General features: G+C 35.4%; 5 protein-coding genes and 2 pseudogenes across 9 annotated transcripts; 3 read left to right on the forward strand and 4 right to left on the reverse strand.

Moving 5' to 3' along the window:
* LOC104793333 lies at nt 1,751-5,068 on the reverse strand (annotated as a pseudogene).
* Nucleotides 10,993-13,181, forward strand: LOC104793337. The gene has a single exon (XM_010519679.1). The coding sequence runs from the start codon at nt 11,104-11,106 to the stop codon at nt 12,979-12,981; it is 1,878 nt and encodes a 625-aa protein (XP_010517981.1). The 5' UTR covers nt 10,993-11,103; the 3' UTR covers nt 12,982-13,181.
* LOC104793338 lies at nt 13,656-14,837 on the forward strand (annotated as a pseudogene).
* LOC104699439 (pentatricopeptide repeat-containing protein At5g08510-like) lies at nt 18,206-20,870 on the reverse strand. Its single transcript, XM_019246442.1, has 4 exons — nt 20,626-20,870; nt 19,895-20,122; nt 19,465-19,794; nt 18,206-18,334 (listed from the first exon to the last, which is right to left on the reverse strand). Exons 2-4 carry the CDS (start codon nt 20,027-20,029, stop codon nt 18,206-18,208), a joined length of 594 nt encoding a protein of 197 aa, XP_019101987.1. The 5' UTR covers nt 20,030-20,122; nt 20,626-20,870.
* Nucleotides 21,034-21,591, forward strand: LOC104793339. Its single transcript, XM_010519681.2, has one exon. The coding sequence runs from the start codon at nt 21,077-21,079 to the stop codon at nt 21,377-21,379; it is 303 nt and encodes a 100-aa protein (XP_010517983.1). The 5' UTR covers nt 21,034-21,076; the 3' UTR covers nt 21,380-21,591.
* LOC104793340 (transcription termination factor MTERF4, chloroplastic-like) lies at nt 21,866-24,317 on the reverse strand. Of its 5 annotated transcripts, none has more exons than XM_010519683.2 (2): nt 23,996-24,317; nt 21,866-23,343 (listed from the first exon to the last, which is right to left on the reverse strand). In XM_010519683.2, exons 1-2 carry the CDS (start codon nt 24,151-24,153, stop codon nt 21,963-21,965), a joined length of 1,539 nt encoding a protein of 512 aa, XP_010517985.1. In that variant the 5' UTR covers nt 24,154-24,317; the 3' UTR covers nt 21,866-21,962. The 5 variants fall into 5 exon arrangements, with proteins under 5 accessions (XP_010517985.1, XP_010517984.1, XP_010517987.1 ...); XM_010519682.2 differs by having other exon boundaries at nt 21,866-23,326; nt 23,979-24,317; XM_010519685.2 differs by having other exon boundaries at nt 21,866-22,985; nt 23,638-24,317.
* On the reverse strand, nt 24,481-26,835 carry LOC104793342 (4-hydroxy-tetrahydrodipicolinate reductase 1, chloroplastic-like). Its single transcript, XM_010519686.2, has 9 exons — nt 26,706-26,835; nt 26,395-26,617; nt 25,997-26,234; nt 25,652-25,785; nt 25,484-25,558; nt 25,285-25,386; nt 25,081-25,190; nt 24,898-24,985; nt 24,481-24,769 (listed from the first exon to the last, which is right to left on the reverse strand). The coding sequence occupies exons 1-9, from the start codon at nt 26,711-26,713 to the stop codon at nt 24,701-24,703; spliced, it is 1,047 nt and encodes a 348-aa protein (XP_010517988.1). The 5' UTR covers nt 26,714-26,835; the 3' UTR covers nt 24,481-24,700.

Here is a 26,849-nt window from a genome sequence, read left to right on the forward strand (position 1 = left end):
TACATATGAAGCATACCGTGCGGCGGAGGAGGCGGGATAATCATCCTCGGGGGTTGTGGCAGCGGAGGAGTAGTTCGACCAGGTACGAACTCAGGAGCTCCGGCGTTGAGTCTACTTGAGGATAGAGACCTCAAGAGCGATGGATCTAAGGAAGAAGAAGCTGAAGTAGTAGAAGAAGTAGAGTGGGAGCGAGATAGATCATCGGATTGAGATTGAGTAGTAGGAAGAGGAGGAGAAGAGGAAACTAGGGTTTGTTGATCAGCCATGGCTGATGAAGATTTGAAGGTAAGATTTAACAGTTGATAGATGAAGAATCTCCCAAGCAAAGTTAGGGTTTTTTTTAAAAATTTCTTGAAGTGGGAAGCTTCTTCTTACAGATTGATAGAGAGAGAGAGAGAGCAGATCCCCCTGGAGAAGGGGAGAGACCAAAAGAGGCAAAAAAGTCGCTTCTTTTCGTTGTTTGGAGAGAAGTTCTCGACTCTCAATGGTCGTCTCCTTGTCTTGTATTTATAGAATTGTGGCTTTTTTCCTCTTATCGACAAAATTAAAAAACAAAAAAAACAAAAACTCTGTCTTAAAATTACAATCTTTCTCTGTTTGAATCTCAATTATTTTGGTCTCATAATGTCTGAACTGAAGCATAATTCTCTTCTGCTCATCATTCCTCTAAATAAACAGACAGGAAGAATTTTCGCTTTCCCACAAATGTTGGATTCAATGCTTCTCCTGGACATGTTGGTCAAACCTGTTTCTAATGGCTTCCCAGAATGCAGGAACTGCGATGTTATCAAGGACTTCTTTAAATGACGGTAAGTAGTTCAAGTCTACTATCACGTGATCTCCTGTTCCTTCCTGGATCTGTGGAGATGAATTAAGAGAATGTGTTAGTCTAGTCCGAAACCTGGCTATATATATATATATATTGGCTATATATATATATATATAAACNTATGATCTCTCCGATCGTTCTTCTTCGGAACCAAATCCGGTTCCTGCTCGCCGCCGACAGCACCACCACCACGCTGCTGCAGATAATCTTGATGATTCCTCACCGGAACATACTGCTGATTCTGATGACGATTGTGATGATGATGAAAGCGATGATGATGAGGATGATGGTTTTGAACAGGAACCAAGTGAGGCTGGATTGGAACAGGACCAAGAACCGGAGCATTGAAAGGAGGCTGGTGGTGATACATATGAAGCATACCGTGCGGCGGAGGAGGCGGGATAATCATCCTCGGGGGTTGTGGCAGCGGAGGAGTAGTTCGACCAGGTACGAACTCAGGAGCTCCGGCGTTGAGTCTACTTGAGGATAGAGACCTCAAGAGCGATGGATCTAAGGAAGAAGAAGCTGAAGTAGTAGAAGAAGTAGAGTGGGAGCGAGATAGATCATCGGATTGAGATTGAGTAGTAGGAAGAGGAGGAGAAGAGGAAACTAGGGTTTGTTGATCAGCCATGGCTGATGAAGATTTGAAGGTAAGATTTAACAGTTGATAGATGAAGAATCTCCCAAGCAAAGTTAGGGTTTTTTTTAAAAATTTCTTGAAGTGGGAAGCTTCTTCTTACAGATTGATAGAGAGAGAGAGAGAGCAGATCCCCCTGGAGAAGGGGAGAGACCAAAAGAGGCAAAAAAGTCGCTTCTTTTCGTTGTTTGGAGAGAAGTTCTCGACTCTCAATGGTCGTCTCCTTGTCTTGTATTTATAGAATTGTGGCTTTTTTCCTCTTATCGACAAAATTAAAAAACAAAAAAAACAAAAACTCTGTCTTAAAATTACAATCTTTCTCTGTTTGAATCTCAATTATTTTGGTCTCATAATGTCTGAACTGAAGCATAATTCTCTTCTGCTCATCATTCCTCTAAATAAACAGACAGGAAGAATTTTCGCTTTCCCACAAATGTTGGATTCAATGCTTCTCCTGGACATGTTGGTCAAACCTGTTTCTAATGGCTTCCCAGAATGCAGGAACTGCGATGTTATCAAGGACTTCTTTAAATGACGGTAAGTAGTTCAAGTCTACTATCACGTGATCTCCTGTTCCTTCCTGGATCTGTGGAGATGAATTAAGAGAATGTGTTAGTCTAGTCCGAAACCTGGCTATATATATATATATATTGGCTATATATATATATATATAAACGGTCTTGTGATGAGGATGATACTTACAACCACGTCAAAGCCAAAGATTGTGAGATCAAGCTTCTTTCTGAGCCAAGTAGCTGCTTCTGTAACCAGCTCTAGATCAATCTCCTTTACCGGGGTCTGGTTTGCGGAAGCAACAGGTAAAGATTTTAAGCTGTGGGAGGTAAACGGAACTACTAAAGTTACAATCTTTTAGCAAGTGAAGGTTTTTTTGTGTCTACGGAACTGTTATGAAATTTACCTGTCAAAGAGAATAGGTTGGAGACCGTTTTCCTCGGCTGTTTTCCTCAGACTAGCAGAACTTGGGATCGATTTCTTGACCGCGTGAAAGATCTTTTCACCCAAGACGTAAAACTTGAATATCCTGGATGAATGGTCCACATACTCCTGCAAATCGATGGTTGTTGACAAGTTTTCTTTATGCTTTACATATTGATTTAGTAGTGTTGCCCTATAATTGGGTGTCCAGGTTATATTATGACTTACTTGGATAATGGCAGGCTTAGGAGTGTTCAAATCCTTAAAATCGGAAGACAATGGCCTGTGAAAAAATGAGAATGAGTAAGTCATTTGTTTTGCTGTGAAAAGAGAAACAGGAAATTCGAGATACCAAAACAAGATGGAATCTGTGAGATATTCACCATGCTGTGAGCATCAGCAACGCCACAAGCAACCTGAGGTTTCACAATACATGGAAGAGAGAGTCCAGCTGTTGACAAGTTTTGAGCCAGATCCGGTTCATTATAGTTGTCAATCTGCAGATAAGGAACTCTCATATTAAGATGCTAATGTAAAAAAGAAAAGTGAAACTATAATGGAGTAATCTCTGAGGTCACACTTGCTGGGAAAGGACTCAAGAGATGCTCTGTCATATTTGAAGCATATAGAAATTAACGAGCTACTACAAATGAGAGACTTTTAAGACCTTGAGAAAGCAGGCGCCTCTTATCTTTCGTCCTGCTGCAGAAAATTCCTCTAATCCAAGGAGAGTATGTTGCATCTTGAGTCGGTCCAGGACAGGATATATATTTTGAATAGGGTCGACTACAGCACAAGCATTTTGATCTTCCATATACCTGCAAGCAAAATACCTTCTATCATTATGCAAATATGTACAGAGAGCTTTTAACTATCTGTGCGCCACTTGCTGATATAACAGAGTGCTAGATAGAAAACAAAGAGTTGAGAAGCTTACTTTTTCAGTTCCTCCATGCCGGTAGAGAATGTAACTGCAACAGATGATTTTGAGTCGGCGCAGTTCAGTTGAATGGACAAGATTTCATCAGTTGCTTTGTGGAAAATGATATCAGCGTGTTCGAGTTGAGATGAAAGAGGGAACTCAAACATGAGGGGTAGAAATATCAACCCATTTGAAGTAGGGTACATGGGTAACGCACCCCTCTAAGGAAATCAGAAAATTTTAATCTCGGTGAACATTATAATATATAACTATATTACTTTCATGAATCAAGAACGACCTAGACGGCCCAGCATATATCCGATCAGTATACAGTGAGCCAAATAAGGTTTACCATAAAGATAATTCTTCAGAGTCAGATTTTAAATAAGGTTCTAACCTTGGCAAAGTCCTCTACCCGAGATGGTTTCATGATGTAAGCAATTATTGCAGCACCATCACCCATTGCCTGTTTTGGGAGGTGATATCAAAAAGGGTAATCAAAAAACCAGTACCGGAAAGAGTTCTAAACTAAGAAAATGGAAAAGGACGAATATGAAGTGTAATATCAAGCATCTCAAACTACATTTTTTACACTGTTTAGTTCTGGCCTGATCGGTGTAGTTCTTCAAATACATACACGTTTTCTAGTATAAGCCAGAACCGCTGTAAAGACATACCTTTTTGTTCATGCAGCAGATAGTCATTGGCAGCTCTTCGAGGCTACCAATATGAACCATGTTAGGATCCTCGCATGAACCACCTTTGACAACATCTAGAAACCCAAAAGAAACCAAAAAAAATTGAGGCCTCATCAAAGTTATCAATACAAAAATCAGAATACATAAATGCAGAAGCTGAAATATTTGAAAATGCTCTCTCTCATGGGACTAGAGATTATCTTGATCACTAACCGAGTATAACAACAACAAGCTGGCTGGGACTAAGTTCACGAAGTATCTCTGCCTTTCTGTTTGAAGCAACATACAGAATACTACCGTCACTATGCCATGCTTTGAGAGTATCACCAAAGGTAACACTTGTCAAAGACGCCTCTAAAGGTAAGCAATCGATTGAGTATTCAGCTGCCGTTTTCCTCAGTAAATCCACCTATAACATATTAGAGACAGATCAAACTCCTCACACAGTTAGACAAGGAAAAGATTTCACTTGAACGAAACACTTTGCTTGAAACATAGAAGAAGAGTCATCACGTTCGTGGACTCAAGTTGAAAGAGTTAGCCCAAACCTTGTTTTTCGTAAGATCATTCCCATATGAAATCCCCTGCATGACAAAAAGAAACAAAAAAAACTCCAATTTTCATTACAATAGATGAAAGAAAACCAAAAGAACGATTGCATATAAAAATGTTATCCCCAATTATGATCTAAAGTTCAATCCTTTCTCATCTAGCTCTCAAAATTGAAGAATCACTACAAAAAAATTCCAAGAACACTAATTGAAGAGAAATCCAGAACTCTTTTGCATGAAAGGGTTTACTTGAAATGCAGATATGAATCATGGATTGGAGGGAATCAATCAATACCGTTCGGACCATGGAGTAACGAAGCAGCCGGAGAAGAGACGGGACTGAATCACGCAGTCTCGGCGACGAATCATCACTCTCGGGACTGAACAGCACAGATTCTTCAAGTAAAACCCCTTTGATCGCCCTTCTTCCCATCTCTCTCTCTCTCTCTCCACCACTGAGGAACAAAGGAGAGAAAGAGAAGAAATCAATTTACAGTGTTGATCTTTGGGGGATTGACAGTATTAACCACCTCACTGCGTTAAAGCGTAGCATAGAGTTGAGGGTTAATTTGGTAATTGAAGAAGAAGAAAAAAAAAGACAAAAGCAAAGATCATTTTCTTGTGTGTTCACAAAAAGTATATATATTTGTAATTTTTATGGCATTTTAATCCATCTATAAAACTTTAAGATCATATTCTTAACTGTAGTTCTCAATTTAATAATAATGTATAATGTAATGTAGAGATGAAGTGAAAATCTTCCAAGTGCTAACCAAAGATAAAAAAAACCCATATAATGTTTGATAATTAAAAGAACCCATGTTATATATATACCAAATCGATATAACATTAAAAATGTATTAAATACTATCAATCATTGGATTACCACAGTTCTGATGGCTCAAACTAACTAGTATGGATTAACTAGTATTATAACTTTTCTCTACCACACTAGCGAATCCTTTACTGGTAACCCAAGAATTTGAGTATATTGAGCTATATAACCAAAGGTGGTAGTTCTTTCTTGATTCCAAAACTAATTAAACAACCGACATTTGACTATTCTTGTCTAATTAAGAAGGGGGGAAATCCATAAAAGAGTAAAAATGTAACGATCATTCAACCGATAAGAAAAGAAGCATTGGAAGATGAAAAATAGTTGTGATATGTCTTCATAATCAATATATTATTAAATATGTGAAAACAGAATAAATGCAAAAGATGACGAGTGTATACCGGAAAATAAAGAAATAATTAGTTGTGAAATAAAATAAAACATGAAAACATAAATGGTGGCGTTTAATTAAATATGATAAAACAAAATTGATTTATGATTCTTTTGATCATGCTTGATTCTTAAAAAAATTGATTTTTATAATTTTCAATTATGTATTTGGAATATTGTTTTACCTTAATAATAATTTAAAGTTTTTACAAAATACTAGTATTTTATAACTATCATCAATTATCTATAATTTTCACCACAATATATCAAGTCAACTAACGCATAATAACGTAAAAAAATAACAGCTATTTGTTGACTGAATACTTTGTCAAAATTTAAACAACTACCGTTAATTTCATAGTTGGACATCATTTGTACAACGCAAAATTATTGACATATAATATATATCACCTTCCTCTGGCATTTTCTGAACTTTTAATTATTAATTAAAGGTAAAATGTCACTTTATTCAATATAGTATATAAACTTTAAATAATTTGCTTAAATAATTTTTGTTTATGATTTTTAAGTGTTTTACTTGCATAGATTAATCAGGAGAAAATATTTATGATTAATAATATTGGTGGGCCTTGAAATAAAAGGACCAACAAAGAGCGATCAGCTTCTTTGTTTCTCTCAGCTCTCTCCCAACTCCGATCATCGATCAGCTTTTCTTTGACGAGGTAAGTCGCTATTCACTGTTAATACTATTTATCACACGGTTTTCTCGGTTTTTTTTTGTTTGTTGCGTCTTGTTTTATGGCTTAAATCGGAATCCGTAAAAATTTGCCACAGATTCTTTTGAATCAGACTCATTTATGTTGTATCCAACTCCATGATATGAGTATACAATATTGTTTAGTTACTGTATCCAACTCCATGATATGAGTATACAATATTGTTTAGTTACTGCATAATTGTTTGTTTTCTGCAAAATCAGAGAGTTGTTGCCAGGACCGGTCCTCCCACAAGGTGAATGAAGCGTTCGCTTTAGGCTAGAGGCGGATCTATGTGTATACTAGGTGGGGCACGTGCCCCATACACACTTCTAAAACTCCTTTAAGTGATGAGCTAGCATTAATAGTTTGTTAGCCTATTTGGTTGGAGTGCCCCATAGTCCCATTCTATACGTAAGGTCAAGTGTTCAATATCCATCAATTAACAGTTTTTTTTTCAAATTTTTATACTTTACCATGTTTTTATTGCTAACATTTTTTCTCTAATTAAATATGATTTTGTGCCCCATTTTAGTTTTGTTCCTGGATCCGCCACACTGCTTTAGGCCACCAATAACTTAAAAAAATTTAGAGTCTAGCTATGCTTTGTTACTTTGAAACACTAATATTGGGAATCAATGTTTACGTATTTTTTATTCACTTTTGACATTTCCTTATTTCTTGTGTTGTTTTAAACAATATTATTTTTTTTGTGTATATACAAGTAAATTATCGTATGCTTATCAGGTTTCCTTGTACACTATGTCAGTATTCAATACTTATTATTAGTGTTTTTATCAAAACAAGCTTGATTTTCAATACTTTAGTTTTTCAAAACAAACCAATAACACATAATTTTAATAAGTATTTTAAAACTAATGATTGAATAACACATAATTTTTGTTTGGATTTCCAAATCCATTAATATCATAGAACCAATAACCCCCTCTTAATAATAGACATAAAGGAGCTTTGGCACAAATTAGCTAGAATTTACAAACCTTTAAGATATAGCTTTACGCTACTAATTAAGAGATATTATAGGTTAATTAAAAAGAAAAGAGAACCAAAAAAATAAGTTGTTTGAAACATATATAACACAATCACAAATAAATGAAGCAGGTCTTACATTTGATTAGTGTTTAAGTAACATAAATGGTTCTTTGCTATTAGATTAATTAAGGTTAAGTAATTATAGCACGGACAACTTGCACTCATAACAAATTTGCTATTAGACTTCAAATGATAAATAAAATTGTTAGCCTATAGAGGGTGTCTAATCTATCATGGTACAATAAAACAATATGATAACGAGCAAATATTTATCTATCATTCAGTGCACAAGTCAATGGATTGCATAGTTAGAAATAAATGAAGCGAAGCATACGCTGTTGGGATTCTTGAGTCTTTGAGCTTCGTCAATTAATTATAGCATACTGCCAAGGAATTTGAGAAAGAAAATCCTAATCCACCAGTGCAATGTCATAGGTTGTCAGCAACACATCAAACGGTAACAAATGTCCCTGAAAACATGAAAAAATAAGGATATAAACAATACACAACAACTTCCAAACCCAAGTTCATAACAAGTACTCGAAAGAACAATAATTTTATACTTTCACTGAACTATCTATATATAATAGCAAACTCGTTTTTGAAGGACCGCTGATGTTTTTTTCTTAATCCAACGATTAAGATTATTTTAGTTTCTCATCCAACGGTTACGATTTAAGATAATATTATTAATTATTTAATTTATTAAATAAATGAAAAGGCACCTCTTTGCTTCCCTTCCCCAAATCGTCGTTTCTTTTTGTTTTGCCCTGCGGAATCAACGCTTCTCTTCGTAAAAACCTGTTCAATTACCTCTTTTCATACCTTTATATTTGGAATTTGCTCAACTTACATCTTATTTAGTTTTGTGCACTTCTCTCTCGCTTATTCTCTTGAGATGTCTTGTTTTGTCTCTTCCTCTTCTACCAAGTGAGTTCTGTTACAAAAAACTGTGTTTAGTTGACTGTAAAAAATAGCCACTGTTTAATAAATCCGTTGGTTCTTAAGTTATTTAATTCGTTTGTAACTTTGTATGATCATTTTCAGTTCTGTTTTAGAATCCCTGATTTGCAATTTCCATTCACTCGTAACATTTCTTCTTTGATTGAGTAAACGTATGATGGTTATTTTAGACATTTATCTTCAGCAACATGCTGTTATGAACAGGCATTGGTCAATGGATAGGAAAAAAAGAGGTGAAATTTCATAACGTCTCTTTTAAATCTGTGGTTGGTTTCATTCCCGGTGCATGTGGAGAAAGGCTTGAACGTTTGCTTACCAAGGCTTTTTCATCTACAATGTTTATGATTCTTCCTTTATGTGAGACTTCGTTGATATATACTAATTACCACTGCTTTATCCTTATCATTAGCCGACTGCTTTATCCTTATCATTAGCCGACTGCTTTATCCTTATCATTAGCTTGACACGTCAACGACTCCTATATTCAACATTCTTACCAGTTACCACTGCTTTATCCTTATCATTAGCCGTTTGTTCTTGTCTCTTAGTATTTTGTTTTCCACATTAGTACATGTCAAAAGCAATTCTGTTAATTTCATTAATGTTGTCAGACAGGAAAAGATGGATCTTGTTTATTAAAAAAAAAAACACATTTCGCTTGTTACCATTTCTAGAGTTAACGAAATCTATGGGTTGATGGGCAAGTAATCATGGATTTGGTAGATGCTTGGATATATCTGTATCTTTCTCCCCAGTCTCAAAACAAAGATACAAAACCATGTTTTTTTAAATATCTATATTTTAGAATTTGTTCCATTAATGAATATGTTGGGTTTATTAATGTAGAGTTTCAGACCACTTATGTGGATTTTGGGGATTAGATGGCTGTAATGTATGTTTCAGTTGGAGATTTGTTAAATGTTGAGTCAGAACTACAAAGTATGTTACTTAGTTAAATACTCATGTAATGTATATATGGGCGAAAAATTACAAAGTTCAATTTGCTCATGTAACTGTTTTCTGCAACACTTTATTTGGAGGTTTTGATTATATATTTTTGGTATTTGTACGGTCAGAACTCAGAAGCAATCAGTAACCATTCCGCACCATAAGTGGCTATTGTCATTAACTTGCCGCCGTTGTTTTTTTGTTTGTGACGTTACATCTTACTGCTACCATCGTTTCAATGTACATTTTACCCTCTAACAATTTTCTTGCAGCCTGCAGGTGATAGTACTGTTACCGATATTCTTTCACCAGTTGAGAAGATACATCCTACACTCGCCACTCGCCAGTATAACCGTTTTATTCACTTCAGTGATCTCTCGCTTCCATATGGGTCCTGACTCCTTGTGGATGATCAAAATGAACTGAAAAGATTAATTCCTAGAGTTTATAATCTCTTCACCAACTAATACGGTTGAGACCGGCCTATGTAGATGACAATTTGATAACACATATCTATTTGATCGATCATTAAAAAAAAAGACTATTATGTGATGGTACCAGAGATAAATAGGAAAAATGTTCGGATCAATCAATCAATAACTGTTAAATAATACCGTTCGGATCATGGAGTAACGAAGCAGCATGAGAAGAGACGGGACTGAACTAGGCATGACCACGGTTACGGTTATCACTGTTAAAGTTAATTAACCACCGGTTACGGTTAGAAATTTTGTTTAACTTAAACCATAACTGTTAAATAAATGGTTAAATAATTATGGTTAAATACGGTTATATACGATTACGGTTATTTAATAATATAATACGGTTGATATTATTTGATGATATAATACAACTGATATTATTTATTTATAATTAATATGTTCTTTTAGTGTACTCATATTTCTTTATATCATATGATTCATATTAAATAAATAATTGTTATTCTAATTTATTATGTTTTTGAAACGGTTACGGTTAACAAATTACGGTTTAACTATGCGGTTAACTAACGGTTTTGATATGGTTACGGTTAATTAACAGTTATGGTTAATATAATTTAATCATATATTTATGGTTAACGGTTACGGTTTTAAACCATTTATACGGTTACGGTTTGGTTACAGTTCGGATACGGTCTGGTTATGGTCCGAAATACGGTTACGGTTTAATTTTGGTCATGCCTAGACTGAACCACGCAGTCTCGGCGACGAATTATCACTCTCGGGACTGAACAGCACAGATTCGTCAAGTAAAACCCCTTCGATCGCTCTTCTTCCCATCTCTCTCCACCACTACTGAGGAACAACACGGTGGCGAATTGAGCCGTTAAACCCAATCATCGGAAAAAGTGTTATCTTTAACGTAATAACATTATTACCCTCACTATTGTAAAAGCCCAATACGTAAAGTTGAGGGTTATTTCAGTAATTAAACAAAAAGACAAAAGCAAAGCCNTTTTTTTTTTTTTTTTTTTTTTTTTTTTTTTTTTTTTTTTTGTCTCTCTACGCCCAAAAGAAAAAACAATCATTTTGAAATAATCAGATCAAGTAGATCGGAAACTTTGAAAGTGAGACACGAAGAAAGAAGAGATACTTACTTAGGGGTTTTAATCGAATGTCCGCAAGATGAATCGAGTAACGTCTTCTTCAAATGCGCAAACGAAGAAGAAACTTTCTAATTCTCAGTCGCAGCCGCCGGAGAAAAAGGAGAGGAACGTGAAAAGTGAGAGATTTCCAGTGAACCCTTTGAGAGGTTTGAGTACAAGAAGCTGTGGAAGCAGCAATGCGAGTGAAGCATCCAACGGTAGTCACAGGTTCTTGCTTTCTCATTCTTTCTCATCGTCTTCTTCATCTTCTTCTTCGTTGGGAGTTGTTCCTCGTCGACCATTGAAATCAGTGGCTAAAACCCCCAAATCTGCTCCCGTTGTGAGTAAACCCTTAATTAGAAAGAAACCAAGGTCTACGGAGGAGATTAAGTTGAAATCAACTCTTACTGAGAAACCCAATTTGCATAAGTCTCAGAGATGTAAGACCAATCCTGTGTCTGGAAAGAGACCAACTTGTAAAGTTACCATGAAGCCTGATAAAGCTTCAGTTTTGAAGAAACAATCTTCTGTTTCTAGAGAGGTTAAGCAGCTTAGAGATAGCCAAACTACGATTAGAGTAGATGACAGTATTGCTCAGAGTACTCCTTTGTCTAAGTTAGGAACTGGATCTGATTTAACATATAGAAGCAAGGGTGAAGCTACAGATGATGGTGGTAGATTAAGTAGCAACAGTAGTAGTAATCAAGACAGGACACCACCTGCTCAAGCTTCGGTGTCTCCAGAGATACAGTGTGGATCGTCTATGAATTTTTCTGCATCAACTCAATCACAAGCTTGTTATGCTGCTGGCCATTTACTCTCAGGTGTTAGTGATAAGAGGAAGTGCAAGCCTAAAGGGTTACTCACTGTCGGTGAAAATGGTTTTGAGGTTGGTAAGGGCAAGATACTGAATGATTCTGATGAATTTAATGAGGGAGATTTTGGTAATGATGGAAGTTGCGATAACACATCTATGATGCCTTTGCCTGCGGATGCGTCAGTGCACTGGCTTTTATCTCCTTGCGATGAGGAGAAAGAACATGAGAAGGAATTATATGAAGATGGCTTCTCTCAGTTTCCTCAAATCGTTGACTGTGTTGGCCATGAGACTCCTTCGCCATTATCAGATCGTAGTGCTTCTCCGGATTATTTATGCAACATTAGCAGCGGCAGAAGTCTTTCACCCATGGATATATGTAAAGAGACTACGAGAAGGATCAGTTCTTCGCTTTCTCCTAATGAGCTTTTTCGGTTCAGAAGGTTTATGCACCTCTCATCCTGTGATGGTGAAGCTTCAGCATTCGACAGTACCCCTACATGTGAGCTGGATCCTTCTGAGCATTTGAAAGGAGACAAACTGTCTCCCTTATCTGTTGATACGCTAGGAAGCGAGAATGTAATTCAAACACCAGAATCCAGCTCAAGCTTTGACAATTATTTTGGACTCTCGTGTTCCCAAGCTGAAATCCAAAAGACACATGATGTTGGTTCAGATTTGGAATCACTGACAATGACGTTTCAGTCAACCGATTTGTCACCAAGGATCCAGGCTTCATCGCAGGACCCGAGCTGTTCAAGTTTCAACTTTGAGTCTTTGGCCACATCTTCTGATTCCATTGATCTCTCACAGTTTCAGAGAGCTTTAGTTGACAGGAGTTGTTGTCATCCACATGTTACACTGGATAAAGTGTCAAGGACACATGTGGGAGTAGAGAAACTTAATAGCCACATGCCTGAAGTGAAATCCCAACAGATTACAGATACTGAATTCGTTATGCAAAATTACAAAGAAAGTTCTGCTCCTCCAGGAAAAGGAAGGGAACTGCTTCCATGCTCTGCTGCGGAGTCAATAAGCACTGATGGTGGAGGTCTGATTTGTTCTGAGGATTCAAATTGGATGGCATGCTACAAGAATTAACTTCCTAGACGAATAGATATATAGCATCGGTTTCTTTGTAAGTAGATCCACGCTAGCAGGTAGCTGAAGGAAATTTCCTTCTGTATTTGTGTTTCACTTGTTGAGTTGTCTTTAAATTTTCCACTATAAACTGCATTTTTTCTTATGAGCACATCAAGATTTCTTGAAACTCATTTTGGTAAAGCATTGAACTTTCTGTTGCCAAGCTTCTCAAAGTACAGGAGAAGGATCCACACGGCTATCATGATTGTTAATTCGTTATGTTCTCGTGTTTTTGGTTTTTTTCTATAGGAGGACACTTTTCCTGATACCTTTCCTTTGTTCAATGTTTAAAAAGAGGTTAAGTCTTTGTGAATGAATGTGTAAAACTCTATACAGTCTTAACACTGAAATGTCTGTTGCTCAGTTCTCAAACTAAAGTAGAACGAATCACACGATTATTGGGATCACTATATTCTTTTCTTTTGGTTTCTTCTATTGAACGGACGTTGTTGTTTCAATATCTTTTAATGAAAGGTTGATACTTTTCTTTTCCTGATACTTCTTTGCTTCAGGTTCGGTAAAAAGCCAAGTCTTTGAGAATATATAACTCTATACAATCTTTCGGTAAATCTTGAATATTTTGGTTCCTCAGCTCTTAAAGTACAGGAGAAGGATTCTCACACGAATATGGGGATTGCTATATTCTTGTCTTTTGGTTTCTTAAAAGGACATTGTTGTTTCAGTATCTTTTAATAAGAGTTTCATACTTAAAACTCTTCGTGATACATTTCCTTTGCTTAAGGTCTTGGGCAAAAATCTTATTCTTTAAGGAGAAACAAAGAAAAAAAAAAGGTTCTTTGAAGAGCTTTCCAAACCACACATAACCTTTTAATGTCATGCTGATCAAGAACCGATTGATACTTTCTACTTTCCACATATTCAGCCATTTCTTTTGTCTGGTTTGGCTTTGCTGATTGATTCAGTAATATATATATCTTCTTGTTATAATCTAATTTCCTCTAGACAAAACCAAGTTTTTATGAGTCATGACCATCTCTGAGGAAACAGTGTCACACTATGCTGAAACTACATATGGAAGGAGGAGCAAAGATGTTGATGAAGCTCGCAGAATTTACCAACCGAAACAGAGTGACATCACCGGAAATAGAGTGACATCACCGGTAAAATCATCATTTTCACCCTTGCTGGGCTTTGCATTCTGCTCTTCATCTTCATCATCATCGGTTTGTTTTTCATAGCCAAGCCACTGAAAGCAAGCTTGACATCTGTTGCTGTAAGAAGCCTCAGCTACAACAAGGATACATCATCATCGCTTTACTTCAACTCAACACTGGCTATGGAAATCAGAATTGAGAATCCTAATCTCGGGTTCTTTGAGTTTCCCACTAGTAAAGGAGATATCTTTTACAACGGCCAAGTTGTTGGTGAAATGAGGATTAGTGGACAACGAGTGGCTTCTTTTGGTGCCATAAGAACAGAGGTTAGGACAGAAGTGGGTTACAAAGGGAATCAAAGATCACCTGTTTGGTTGAAGAATGATATTGAGAGAAGGCTAATAATCCTTAACACCAGAGCTAAACTGAGAGGTGAAGTACACTTAAAGTCTTTAAACAAGAGAACAGTGAGTTTGAATTGTCTAATGCATCTTAATCTGAACGATGAGGTGATTCATCGTTTGTGGTGTAAATGATAGACTTTAGTTTGTTCCATAGGCCTTTTTGGGTAACTAACTTTTTATTTTAGCTTATACATATTAGCGTATTTATAAGTGAATATTGTATAACTTAGTTTATTTTATCATAAAACTTGATATTAAAATATCATACGTGATATGTTTATACTTTTTCATAAGAGCGAAACTAAACCTCAGATTTATGATTATGTCCTATACATTTTCCATGGTGGTAGATAATAAAAAAAATAAATTGAGATGCTACAAATCTGTAGTTCTGAAATGTCAAGTTTCGATTTTACAACAAGAGATTCCAATCTTTAATTCTTATCTTCCTCTTTTTGTCACTTTCTTTATCTCTTATCATCAGATAAAAAGTGTCGCTTTAGAATAATAATTCAATATGGTTAGTATTTGTTAGCGTAAGAAACATCATCAGCTTTGTCGTCACTTGTTTAATTTACTTCATGCTTCTTATCATATATACTCCTTAGACGCAAGGCAAGCATATTTGATGCTATGACTGAAACAAATAATAATAATATTGATTTACATTTTAGCATATGGTTTTTATACGGTTTTATAAAACCAAACTGTACCAAACCGAATTGTAAATGGTTTGATATGGTCTTAGTTTTTATAAAAGTGAAAGCCATTGTATAAGAGATTTCATGTTATGTACCTTAAGTAGGTCAAAATAATCCTCTCCGATTTGCTCAGTTGTTTGCGTGTTGTCGTCGTTTTCTGCAGGTTCAGTGATAATTCATGAAAACGACAAAATAGGTAATTCCTCCTTCCTGCAAATAATGTCATATTTATAGGTGAATATTGGAATAATTTATTATTATGTCCTCCTTGCTGCAAATATGAATATTGGAATAATGTCATATTTGTGCATATGACTAGAAATTAGGTCATTTCGCTAACTAATTTATGATTATGTACTATGCATTTTCCATATTTATAGGTGAAGTACACTTAAATGCTTTGAACAAGAGAACAGTGAATTTGAATTGTCTAGTGCATCTTAATCTGAAGGATGAGGTGATTCAACGTTTGTGGTAGGCCTGGGCATTCGGTTAACCATTCGGTTTCGGTTCGGTTGTATTCGGTTTCGGTTATTTTGGATATAGTAATATAGTAACCATTTGGATATTTTTGAAATTTCGGTTCGGTTCGGTTCGGTTTCTTTCGGTTCGGTTTCGGTTTGGTTATTTAAATAAATAACCATAACTAACATAAATTATATTAACATTAACCAAATAAACCAAATATAACCAAAACTAACCGAATATAACCAAAATTAACCAAATATACAATAACAAAAATACAAAAAAGGGAAAAATATTGATTCAATTTTACAAAATAGTATTTAACTTTGTAAATTCAAAATAATAACATTTACATATATTGATTATTTAAAATATTTAATTGTTTTGAATCTAGAAATAATTTATATTTTAAGTTTATTTTATAGTTTTGCATAATATTAAGTATATAATATTTGATATCTTCTAGGTTTTCGGATATTTCGGTTAACCATTTAATTGTCGGTTCGGTTCGGTTCGGTTTCGGTTAGTTTGGATATAGATTTTTACTAACCATTCGGGTATTTGAAGAATTTCGGTTCGGTTCGGTTTAGTTTTTTTCGGTTCGGTTTCGGTCGGTTATTTGGTTATCGGTTATTTTGCCCAGCCCTAGTTTGTGGTGTAAATGATACACTCTTTAGGTTGTCATATACGCCTTTTTGCGTGACTAATTTTTCATTTAGCTTATAAATATGTTAATATTTATAAGTGCATATTGGATAACTTAGTTTCCTTTATCATAAAACTTGATATTAGAATATCATATGTGATATGTTTATACTCTTTCATAAGAGCCAAACTAAACCTCGATACATGTAAATATACATGTACAATTTTCTCACATGCATGTAAATATACTAATATATCTAGGTACTATTTTTTATCTATTCTATTAAAGCTAAAATACTCACTAGATTTAAATTAGATCATGACTTTGTTTTGGTAGGTTTTTCGTTAAAAATGATTAGAGAATCACTTAATTTAATTAAATTAACATATAGTTTCAATTTATCTAAATGACCATTATACCCTTGGGTCGATCACTTAAAACTAATTGGGTCGGGACGCGGATCCTCTCTGACCCAAAAATAGAAAAAAAAAATTTGCGGATCTGTTTGTTCTCCAGATTAATAATTTTCGGATCCTGTATATTATTTGATTCAAGAATAGTTAAACACACAACCAAATAGAGGTATAATCCATATAAATAAGGAAACTGGTATCAGAGTATTTAATAGTTTCAGTAATATCAAATATTAACTATTACCATACTTTCTCCCTATAATTATTACGGATATTAATAATAATGAGAAATCTTTAATACTTATCAATTGTGACTTTGTTGTTTCCAAAATAATCAATAGATTAAATACGAAATTGTATATATATGTAAACTTATTTGATTTGCTTTTATATTGTGAGATATTTACGGAAACAACAAATCAACTTAATACAATTAAATAAAAACAAATCATCATTTAGTTTAGATTTTTTAATATTTCCTTAATGAAATTATAGTAATTAATTATGATTAGTATAGATAGAAAAAATAAAAACCGCAGGAATTATATATATGTAAAGTTGTAAACTAATTTACAGAAAATGTGTATTTTATATCCCACATCGACTAAATATTTTGGAATATAGTTCATAATGATTATAAATATATAACTAATATGTTTTGAGTACAAATGAGCAGGAAGTTTGATTTATCAGGTATCCATCTATATTTGAGCATATTTAAACTTTTAAAAAGTAAACATATTATAATATATTTACGTTTTTAAAAAAAGTTTAAGAGATTATAGATATTTAAATTTTTATAGAATGTTTAAATTATTATAAATATTTGAACTCTGTCGAAAGTTTAAAATATTATAATATATTTAAGTCTATTAAATATTTAAATAATATTAATATTTTCACTCTTAAAAATTTTAAAATATAAAAAATGTTTGAGTTAAACCCGTCAAAACATGTATTTTTATCAAACTATAAATTAAATTGGTTTTTTAAAATTTTGCTGAGATTTGATATATCAAATATTAACTTCTAAATGATAACCTAAATATATTTAATCTCACTATAAATACAATGGTTTCCTAAAAAGCAACTTCTCGTCTTTCGACGACAAATCAAAATAAAGAAAAACTCATCCTCTTACAAAACTACTATCCGATATTGCGGAGTATCTATTCTCTTACAAAACAACTATCCAATATTGTGGTATGTCTGTTTCCGTGAAAAACTATATTTTACAAACTACTTACTATATTAGAATTTCCAATTTACTGTGTAACCCCAAATATACAAATAAACACTAGATAAACAAAGAAAATAAGTCAAAATAAAAAATTACATTACAAAAATACAAATTACAAAAAAGTAATTAACAAAATATATAATCCGGTGCTGTAGCACGAGATATCACGTAGTTTTATTTATTTTTGATAATTTATATCTAGCTATTATTATGTACAAAATTCCAAACTCCTTCCTCCGCACCAGTAGGTGGATCTTCTTCATTTAATTGTGCCGGTGTCCCTGCAGAAACACAAACAGAACCTGGCATTAATAACAGCACACCAAACTGTTTGAACAAATATTGTCAGAATTCAGAATATTATAGTTCAAATTACATCAAATTCTGATTATCCTACCGTATACGATTTTGCCATTATGATATTTTTAAAAATTAAAAAGAAAACACTATTTTGTATTAGGCAAACAAACACACTTTCATTACGAGCGTAAGAGATGTATCTTGAACCCGTCTTTCTCTTCAGGAAAATAAACAAATTGTGGAGATAAAACTAAATTAAACTAAAAAAACAAAGAAAAAGTCCCACAAAAATGTCAAGTGATTTTGGATTGTTGCCATACACAAATAAGAAGTCAAAGATCATTGGTGGGTAACGTGTGCAACAGCTAAATCATTTAAAAAAAGGAAGTGACCTGTTGGACTTTTTTGAGGTCGATCTCAATCACAAACCCTTTTTTATGTAAATATATATATATGCATATTCATTAAAACGCTAATGATTTACACGTTTAAGTTTGTTCTTAATCATCTGTTTCTCTTTCTCGTTGACAATAAATTTCAGCTATACAAAGTTTGTGATGGCTGGATGGATGTTGCAACTTGCTACAAACTTTTGAAATTAAACGCTTACATCGATAATCTCATATGAATCTAAATTTTGAATCATAAAAATCAAGTATAAATTAAAATACATTAATCTCACGACCAGACCACTAGGTGTTAAACACTTAAATTACGTACATATACTGTAAATTAATGTTTTAAACTTGACCAAAGAATAATTAATGATCATGAATTCCAAAACAAGAGATACACGGTAACCATATATAACTCTTCAAACTATAATTTATTGTGTAAATCAAATGGGAGAAGAAACAATACTATATATAAAAAAAAGATGAGATTTCTTGTATAAAGAAAGACATATAAAAGAAGAATATTGGAAGGTAAGTAAGGGCATGTGCATCGGTTAGGACTGATATTTGGTCCTTCAAATATTTTATTTTTATTTTGAGAGTTTCTTAAGTTTTGTACGAGCATTGGTGTCCTTTACAGTTGTATGAGCATTGGTGTCCTTTATAGTATTTTTAATTTAAAAAATTAATTATTTAAATAAATATGTAAAAAGATATTAAAGTTTTAATTAAAATAAAACATATAACATTAACATTATAAACATAAGAAAATGACAAAGTGAATCTAAAAATTTCATCAAGAAACTGATAAATCTCAACATTTCCATGGAAACTACAAGCACCTAAAAGAGTTCCCCATACAACAGCGTCTGGTTTCATTGGCATTGTTTTGATGAGATCACATGCTTCTTCCAGCTTCCCAACACGTCCCAAGAGATCGATCATGCATCCGTAGTGCTCTAGCTTTGGCGAAACCTTGTGAACTTCCTCCATGGACTTGAACAATTCTTGTCCCTTCACTACCATCCCACCATGAACACAAGCTAGCAGCAACCCGACAAATGTCACTGCATCTGGTTTTTCTCCTTCTCGCTAAAGTACCAATAGAAAAATCATAAGTGTTAGAACTCTAAAGAACAGAGGAATCAACATGCATTTGAACTGAAGAAGAAACAAAACAAAAAATGCTCACCAACATTTGTGAATAAAGCTCAAGAGCTTCGTTGTGTTTCCCGTGAGTAGCTAGACTACCAATCATTGAGTTCCAGGAGCACAAATTTCTCTGGTTCCCAATTTCATCGAACAAACGTTTCGCTACATCAATCATTCCACATGTTATCTTATTACAAACCTTTGGTAGCTCTGCTTCTTCCTGCGTCTTTTCACCAAACAGAGATATTCCTAATTCTCTTCTGATATCCTGTAATAAGCAAAGAGCATGAGTTGTATACTAATGTTCATGATACAATGTCCACATAATCAATACAAACTGACAACAATCTTAAGAGACAAAGCCATAAACTCGGAGAGTCAACTAGGTAAACCCATAAACATAAACCAAAAACCTAATTATAACAAAAAATTGACACACTCAACCATCGATACCAAAAAAATAATCCAATACCCTAAATCGAAACAAAAATCAGAGAGATCATATATCTAAAAACACATAGTAAACTATCCAAACAAATTCCCGAAACCCTAAATCGCGAAAGGAACATAAACCCTAAATCGAATCCCACAAAAAATTTCTCAAATCTATCGAATCCCACAAATAATTGCCCTAATCTATCGAATCCCACAAACAATTTCCCTATTCTATCGAATCCCCCAAACAATTTCCCTTTACCCTAAATAAAAAAAAATCATAAAAACCCTAAATCGAGAATACATCAAAATCGTTCTTGAATTTACAACACATACCTCTTACAATTGGATATTTTGGAAGATGATACACTAAGTGAGGCCTTCGCGTTGCAAAATCTTCACTTTGATGGAGGCGATCCAAAGTTTTTGTTTAATCGCCGTCGCGATACAGAGAGAGTAAAGAGAGAGAGTGCGAAAGATAAAATGAATTGATCCGTCGAGTTTTTTTTCCTTTCACCCTACAAATAAAACAACATCCTATTACAGGATGACACGTGTCCTGAGGGACGCATAAAAATTGTCCCGTTTTTAGGAACGTTTCTTTGTATAATCTATGATTTTGATTTAAATTAATCGTTTTAATTATGTAGGACGACGAAGGACGGTGCGATGCACATGCTCTAAGCACCAAACCCAAGTCAATAAACCATAAACATAAAACCTCTTTTGCTAGCTTCATCTCAAAAGAACCTTAAAGAGAGAAAATAAATACAAGAGTGAATCATCAATGGATGGTTTAATACCAATGGCCTATAAGGCTATGAAGAAGAACATAACTCGTCGTCGTTACGAACGTCTCTCCTCTTCCGCCACGACTCGTGAGTCTTACGAATTCGTCTCTGATATTGAAATGAACGTCGACGGCCACCACCGCCGTCGCTGGTCCGTTGGAGATTTCTCATCGTTATCAAGCCGGGAAACAAAAAGAAACGGTGGCGTAGCTCCGGAGAAAGGTTTTTCTCCGCCGCGGGAAGGTCAGCTTGTGAGGTTCAAGAGCCATAGATTGTTTTCTTGCATCTCAGGTCAATAACTTTATCAAGTCAAGAATATTCCAAAGCAAAAGAAAAAGGAAACTTGTATTTTCTTTCGTCTTGTGTTTGATTTTGTATACAACCAATCATGTAGATAACGTTATTTTTGTGATCTTTTGATGTATACGTAAAAGTTTGTAGTTGGGGTTTGTTGTTGAAATGTATATTTGTAAAGTCATAAACGAGAAAATGAAAACTTGTATGGACCAAACTCGAAATAATGTTAATTCCAACTCTCCAAAGCTCTAGTTGACCTAATCCATATTTGACCATATCCCGTAGTTGACTTGACGGGTCAGAACTCAGAGTTGTTGTTCCCTTCTCCATAAGATAACACCAAAAACATAACTTAGTTTAATCAACCAAATTCATGATTTGATTAGACTAAGAAGCTGCTGAGTAGATATACATTAGTCTTTAGATGAATAGGTTCTTGTTTTCATTGTTTTGCCTCTGTATATGAGAAACCTTCAACATCTAAAATCGTGCGACAAAATCAAGTGAACAGAGAACAAAATGAACACAATGCTTCAAACAAGTGTAGCTAAATGCAGAAGTTCGATAAAGTTAAAAAACTTCAGATTATTCTACAATGTAACAGTGCGGTTTGTAGAGAACTTCATCATCATCACTCTCATCTTCTTCCTCATCAGACACAATCTCGCCACCAGGCATATCTAACTTCCCACCCATGTCGAATGTTGGACCTTCAGTATCTGGATCGATATAGTTACCTTGCAACCGTTCCTCAAATCTTTGGTCACTGCAATTGAGGAACCAGTTCAATGAACTCCTAATTCCTTTGCTCTGTAGCTTCTGGTACCTCGGTTTGATTCTTGACTCCAAGCTATAAGTAAAATACTCAGGGTACTCCACGAGTTCTTTCATCGGTCTCCCCATCTCAGTCTTGTAAAAGTAGTAGCTATTCTTCATGAGTTCGACTCGGGAACAGAGGATCTGAGGACATCTCACAACCATTTTCGCAATGTCCTCGACTGGAAACGCCCTGCCCAAGAGAAACTCAACGGGTTTCATTATCACATTCTGCTTCAGGCTAACAATCTGTGGCATTTTCTCTACTACACGGGCAAATCCTTCAGGATCAATCTTGAGCTTCAAGCTGAAAAAGTACTGTTGTGTAGACATCTTGGCTTTTACCGGTAACCCAAGAATTTGAGGATATTGAGCAATAACCAAAGGCAGTAGTTCTTTCTTGATTCCAAAACTAATCAAACAATCTACATTTGGTTTAACAGTCTCCTCAAGATTGTATCCGACTACATATGCACGTTTCTCTAGCATCCTAGCCACAATTTTCTTCGGCAAACCAATGGAAATTAGATAATCTACAAGAGGTTTGATCATGGTTCCAACTCTCATTCCCAAAAGATAAGGATACTGAGTCACCATTGGACCAATGTCCCTAGGACTCACACCAATGCTTACCAAATACGCAACGGATGTGCTCATAGTGCCTTCGAGTTTAAACCCTAAAAGCTCAGGGTACTTCATCAGAACATACCCCAAATCTTGCTTCTCAACGTCCAGACCTCTAAGAAACTTAACCACCGGAGCAAGCTCAACAACCACACTTGCATGGAGAACCTGAGGATAGTTCTTAACAAATTCTCCCAATTTCGATCTCGGGATTCCAATTTTCTCTAAGTAAGCCAAGACAGGAATCAAATTCTTACGCACACTGCAGCCTAACATCAAAGGATACTCATTTATATCGTCTATGGTCAACCCTAGCTTCTGTAAGAACTCAACACGCTCACACATGACTTCAATGGTGGAAGGTAGCTCAATACTCTCCAATTCATCGGTGATTATCCCCAAACCCTTGAGATAATCGCAGATTTTGACACGATTCACGAGCTTCTCTTTCTTCCCTTGTATAACTCCCCATGTGACTGTAGGCATCTCGTACTCCGGGAACTTTGAAGATTGAGTTGCATAGTGANATTTTCTTCGGCAAACCAATGGAAATTAGATAATCTACAAGAGGTTTGATCATGGTTCCAACTCTCATTCCCAAAAGATAAGGATACTGAGTCACCATTGGACCAATGTCCCTAGGACTCACACCAATGCTTACCAAATACGCAACGGATGTGCTCATAGTGCCTTCGAGTTTAAACCCTAAAAGCTCAGGGTACTTCATCAGAACATACCCCAAATCTTGCTTCTCAACATCGAGACCTCTAAGAAACTTAACCACAGGAGCAAGCTCAACAACCACACTTGCATGGAGAACCTGAGGATAGTTCTTAACAAATTCTCCCAATTTCGATCTCGGGATTCCAATTTTCTCTAAGTAAGCCAAGACAGGAATCAAATTCTTACGCACACTGCAGCCTAACATCAAAGGATACTCATTTATATCGTCTATGGTCAACCCTAGCTTCTGTAAGAACTCAACACGCTCACACATGACTTCAATGGTGGAAGGTAGCTCAATACTCTCCAATTCATCGGTGATTATCCCCAAACCCTTGAGATAATCGCAGATTTTAACACGATTCACGAGCTTCTCTTTCTTCCCTTGTATGACTCCCCATGTGACTGTAGGCATCTCGTACTCCGGGAACTTCGAAGATTGAGTTGCATAGTGAGCAATCCTGGAAATCGAACAAGGGTTTTGAAATTGAGGGATATTAGGATCTGGGTTTATCAGGGTTTTAGTTTCAGGGGATGATATAATCGGAAAGATGAAACACTCTCTTTTGATCAAAGTCACGAACTTGTTCCTCCTGAGAAGAAGATACCTCATTCTGGAGATACCCAGAAGATTGCTGTCGAAAAAGATTACGACTTTGCAATCAAAATCAAATGGGAAATAGAAAAAATTCTCGCTTTCTCGTCTGAAGGAGTTTAGCTATTCGAGAGAATACGAAAGGCGCGTGTACTAGAGAAGCCCTAACGAGAGGGAGTGAGAGAGAGAGTCTCGGCTTCTTTTTTTTTACCATAAATATTAAATTAGTAAAAAGAACACAAAATTTACAACTTTTTGGTGATGAACTGATGATGATCATCATACATTGAGATTGTTGTTCATAACATTTGGAAGATTTTTATCTGTAAGACTTTAGTTCAATGATTAAGAAAGGAGAATAACATCTAAGGTAAAGAGGTCTGAACATGAACAATACAATGATAAGTTCATGTAATATACCAAGGAGTTTCAAAAGCCTGTGTGTGCTGAAGGCACAAGTGGGAACCAACCAAACATCTAATTTTCACAGCTGTTGATTTGGTAAATCTAATTTTAGCTCTTCTAGAACCACCATTTGGTCAATGCACTAACAAAACTCGGAAGCTTAACGCATGTTTCCCTCTCTCAAAACATCGATCATGTTGTAGATTCTCTGATCTGCTTTCAATCGAATCTGCACATTCCACATAAGTGTTGAATCAACAGCTAGCATTATAGAGATTAGAGATGAGGTGAGACTCAGAGAAAGCTGAGATTCAGTCTCGCAGAATCATGGTGAGCAATAGGAGTAAGCTTTATAACCTTTTTGGCGAGGAAGAGCACAGCATCAACAGTACCCTCAGCATATATTGATCTGCCACAGACATTGTGCTGGAACTCAAAGGAGACACTGCAACGAAAGACAGAGAAAAGGGAGCTAGTTATGGAACAGTTATACAACAGAATATAAAGATATGTATAAACAATATCTTAGTATTGCATTACGTTTCATCGGGTGATGTCAAGTGATAAAGATGGAAAGCGTGGCCAGAGATATGCTCTTCGGGAACACCCACCATCTCCACTTGTTGTTTTGGATCCCGAATCAATTGTATCTACCACAAAAGTTGTATACACAGAAAATTCATATCCTGAGAATAAAATAAGTCATTGCAGAGAGATGTAAACAATAGAGGATGACCAATGCACCTGATCCATGTCGTAAGACACACCCAATTCCTGGAAGCAAGAAATAACAGCTTTTGCTGTTCCGGATGCATCCAATTTGCTAGCTTGATGAGACTCCATCACCTACATAGATCGTAAGTTGATTAGATGTAGCAAGAAGTAATACAAAACTAACGGAGAAAAAATGAATTCGAATTTATAAAAGAAGTAAGAAAAGTACATCCAATGAATAACCAGAAAAGGCTCCCGGAAACTGCTCAGCCATGATCTCCATGGCTGCAAGAAATGCTACAACCTATAGACCAACAAAGCACACAGATATGAGCTAAAGAATCTTTACATGTACTATAAGTAATCATTTCTTCCAGAAATATCCAATTACACATACCTGTTTACCCATCTGTGGGGAAATCACTGCATAAATCTTTGCTTTCTCAACAGTTTCATATAATTTGTCCCTATCTCCACCCGTTGTTCCCATGACAAAAGGAACACCTACTTTGCTATACAGCTCCGCATTATCTATACATTGCAAAAATTCCAAAATTTGAAAATCAACTCACGACAGACAAACGAAACTTCTAGCAGATGATTTTACACTTCCACAAATTCTAAACAAACTTAATCAAGGATCACAAAGCTCGTTCCCCCCAACAAGAATTCAATCCTAATATCAACAAATCAAGAACACAATTGTCTCTTGATGGTAGAAATGAGAGATTCTGAAGTATACCATTTACTGCAGAAGGAACTGTGTAGTCAACAACAATAAGCTCCGGGTGCTTCTCAAATACGGAAGAGAGAACTTTTTCTCTTTCAGCAGGACCATGCACAGTAATCTCCTTTCCACAGACCTCAACCGTCTGACCATCCTCACCAGCAGAACCAAACGATATGGGAACAATATTTACTCCAGCAGACTCTGCTGCTTTGATCACAGCTTTCCCCATTTTGCCACTGCATCCATTCACCTGTTGTATAAGAGATTAACGAATGGCTTAACTCCCAAACAATTCCCTATATCTAGTAATCGAAGAAAATACACAATCTTTGACATGTCTACATCTCAAACTAGTAATGCAAAGTCAAATCACACAACTCTGTGTCTAAGGGAAAAGATGATCAGATTACCATGATGGATATGCTATTTCCAGGCAAAACAGACTTGACGACCTCGTCACCGGAATCAGCCGACGCCGTCATCGATAAAACCACCGGAAGACGACGTGTCCCAATTCCCATGAAACTAACACGTCCGTTACCGCATTTTCCTGCATTGTGATTCTTTCTAGAAGCAAATGCGAGACGCGAGTCCACTGGACGATGAAGGAACACACTTGAAGACGCCATTAACCTGAATTTTCTTTAAAGAGTAAGCTCATCTCCATCAATCCAATCAATCAAAAAATTTGAAGTGAGATTGGTAAGCTTCAAAAACGTACCCGTTCATCTCCTATTGATTCAAGAATAGATTAGACGAAAGTTTTGTTCTTTATTGCGACAGACAAATCGTTAAAATCTTCCACTTTTGTCTGAAATTTCCCGGCCGGCGAGAGATTGATTTAGGGTTTAGATTTATCTTGGAT

The sequence above is a fragment of the Camelina sativa genome, chromosome 6 (genome assembly GCF_000633955.1).
Source record: "Camelina sativa cultivar DH55 chromosome 6, Cs, whole genome shotgun sequence".
Taxonomy (NCBI): Eukaryota; Viridiplantae; Streptophyta; class Magnoliopsida; order Brassicales; family Brassicaceae; genus Camelina; species Camelina sativa.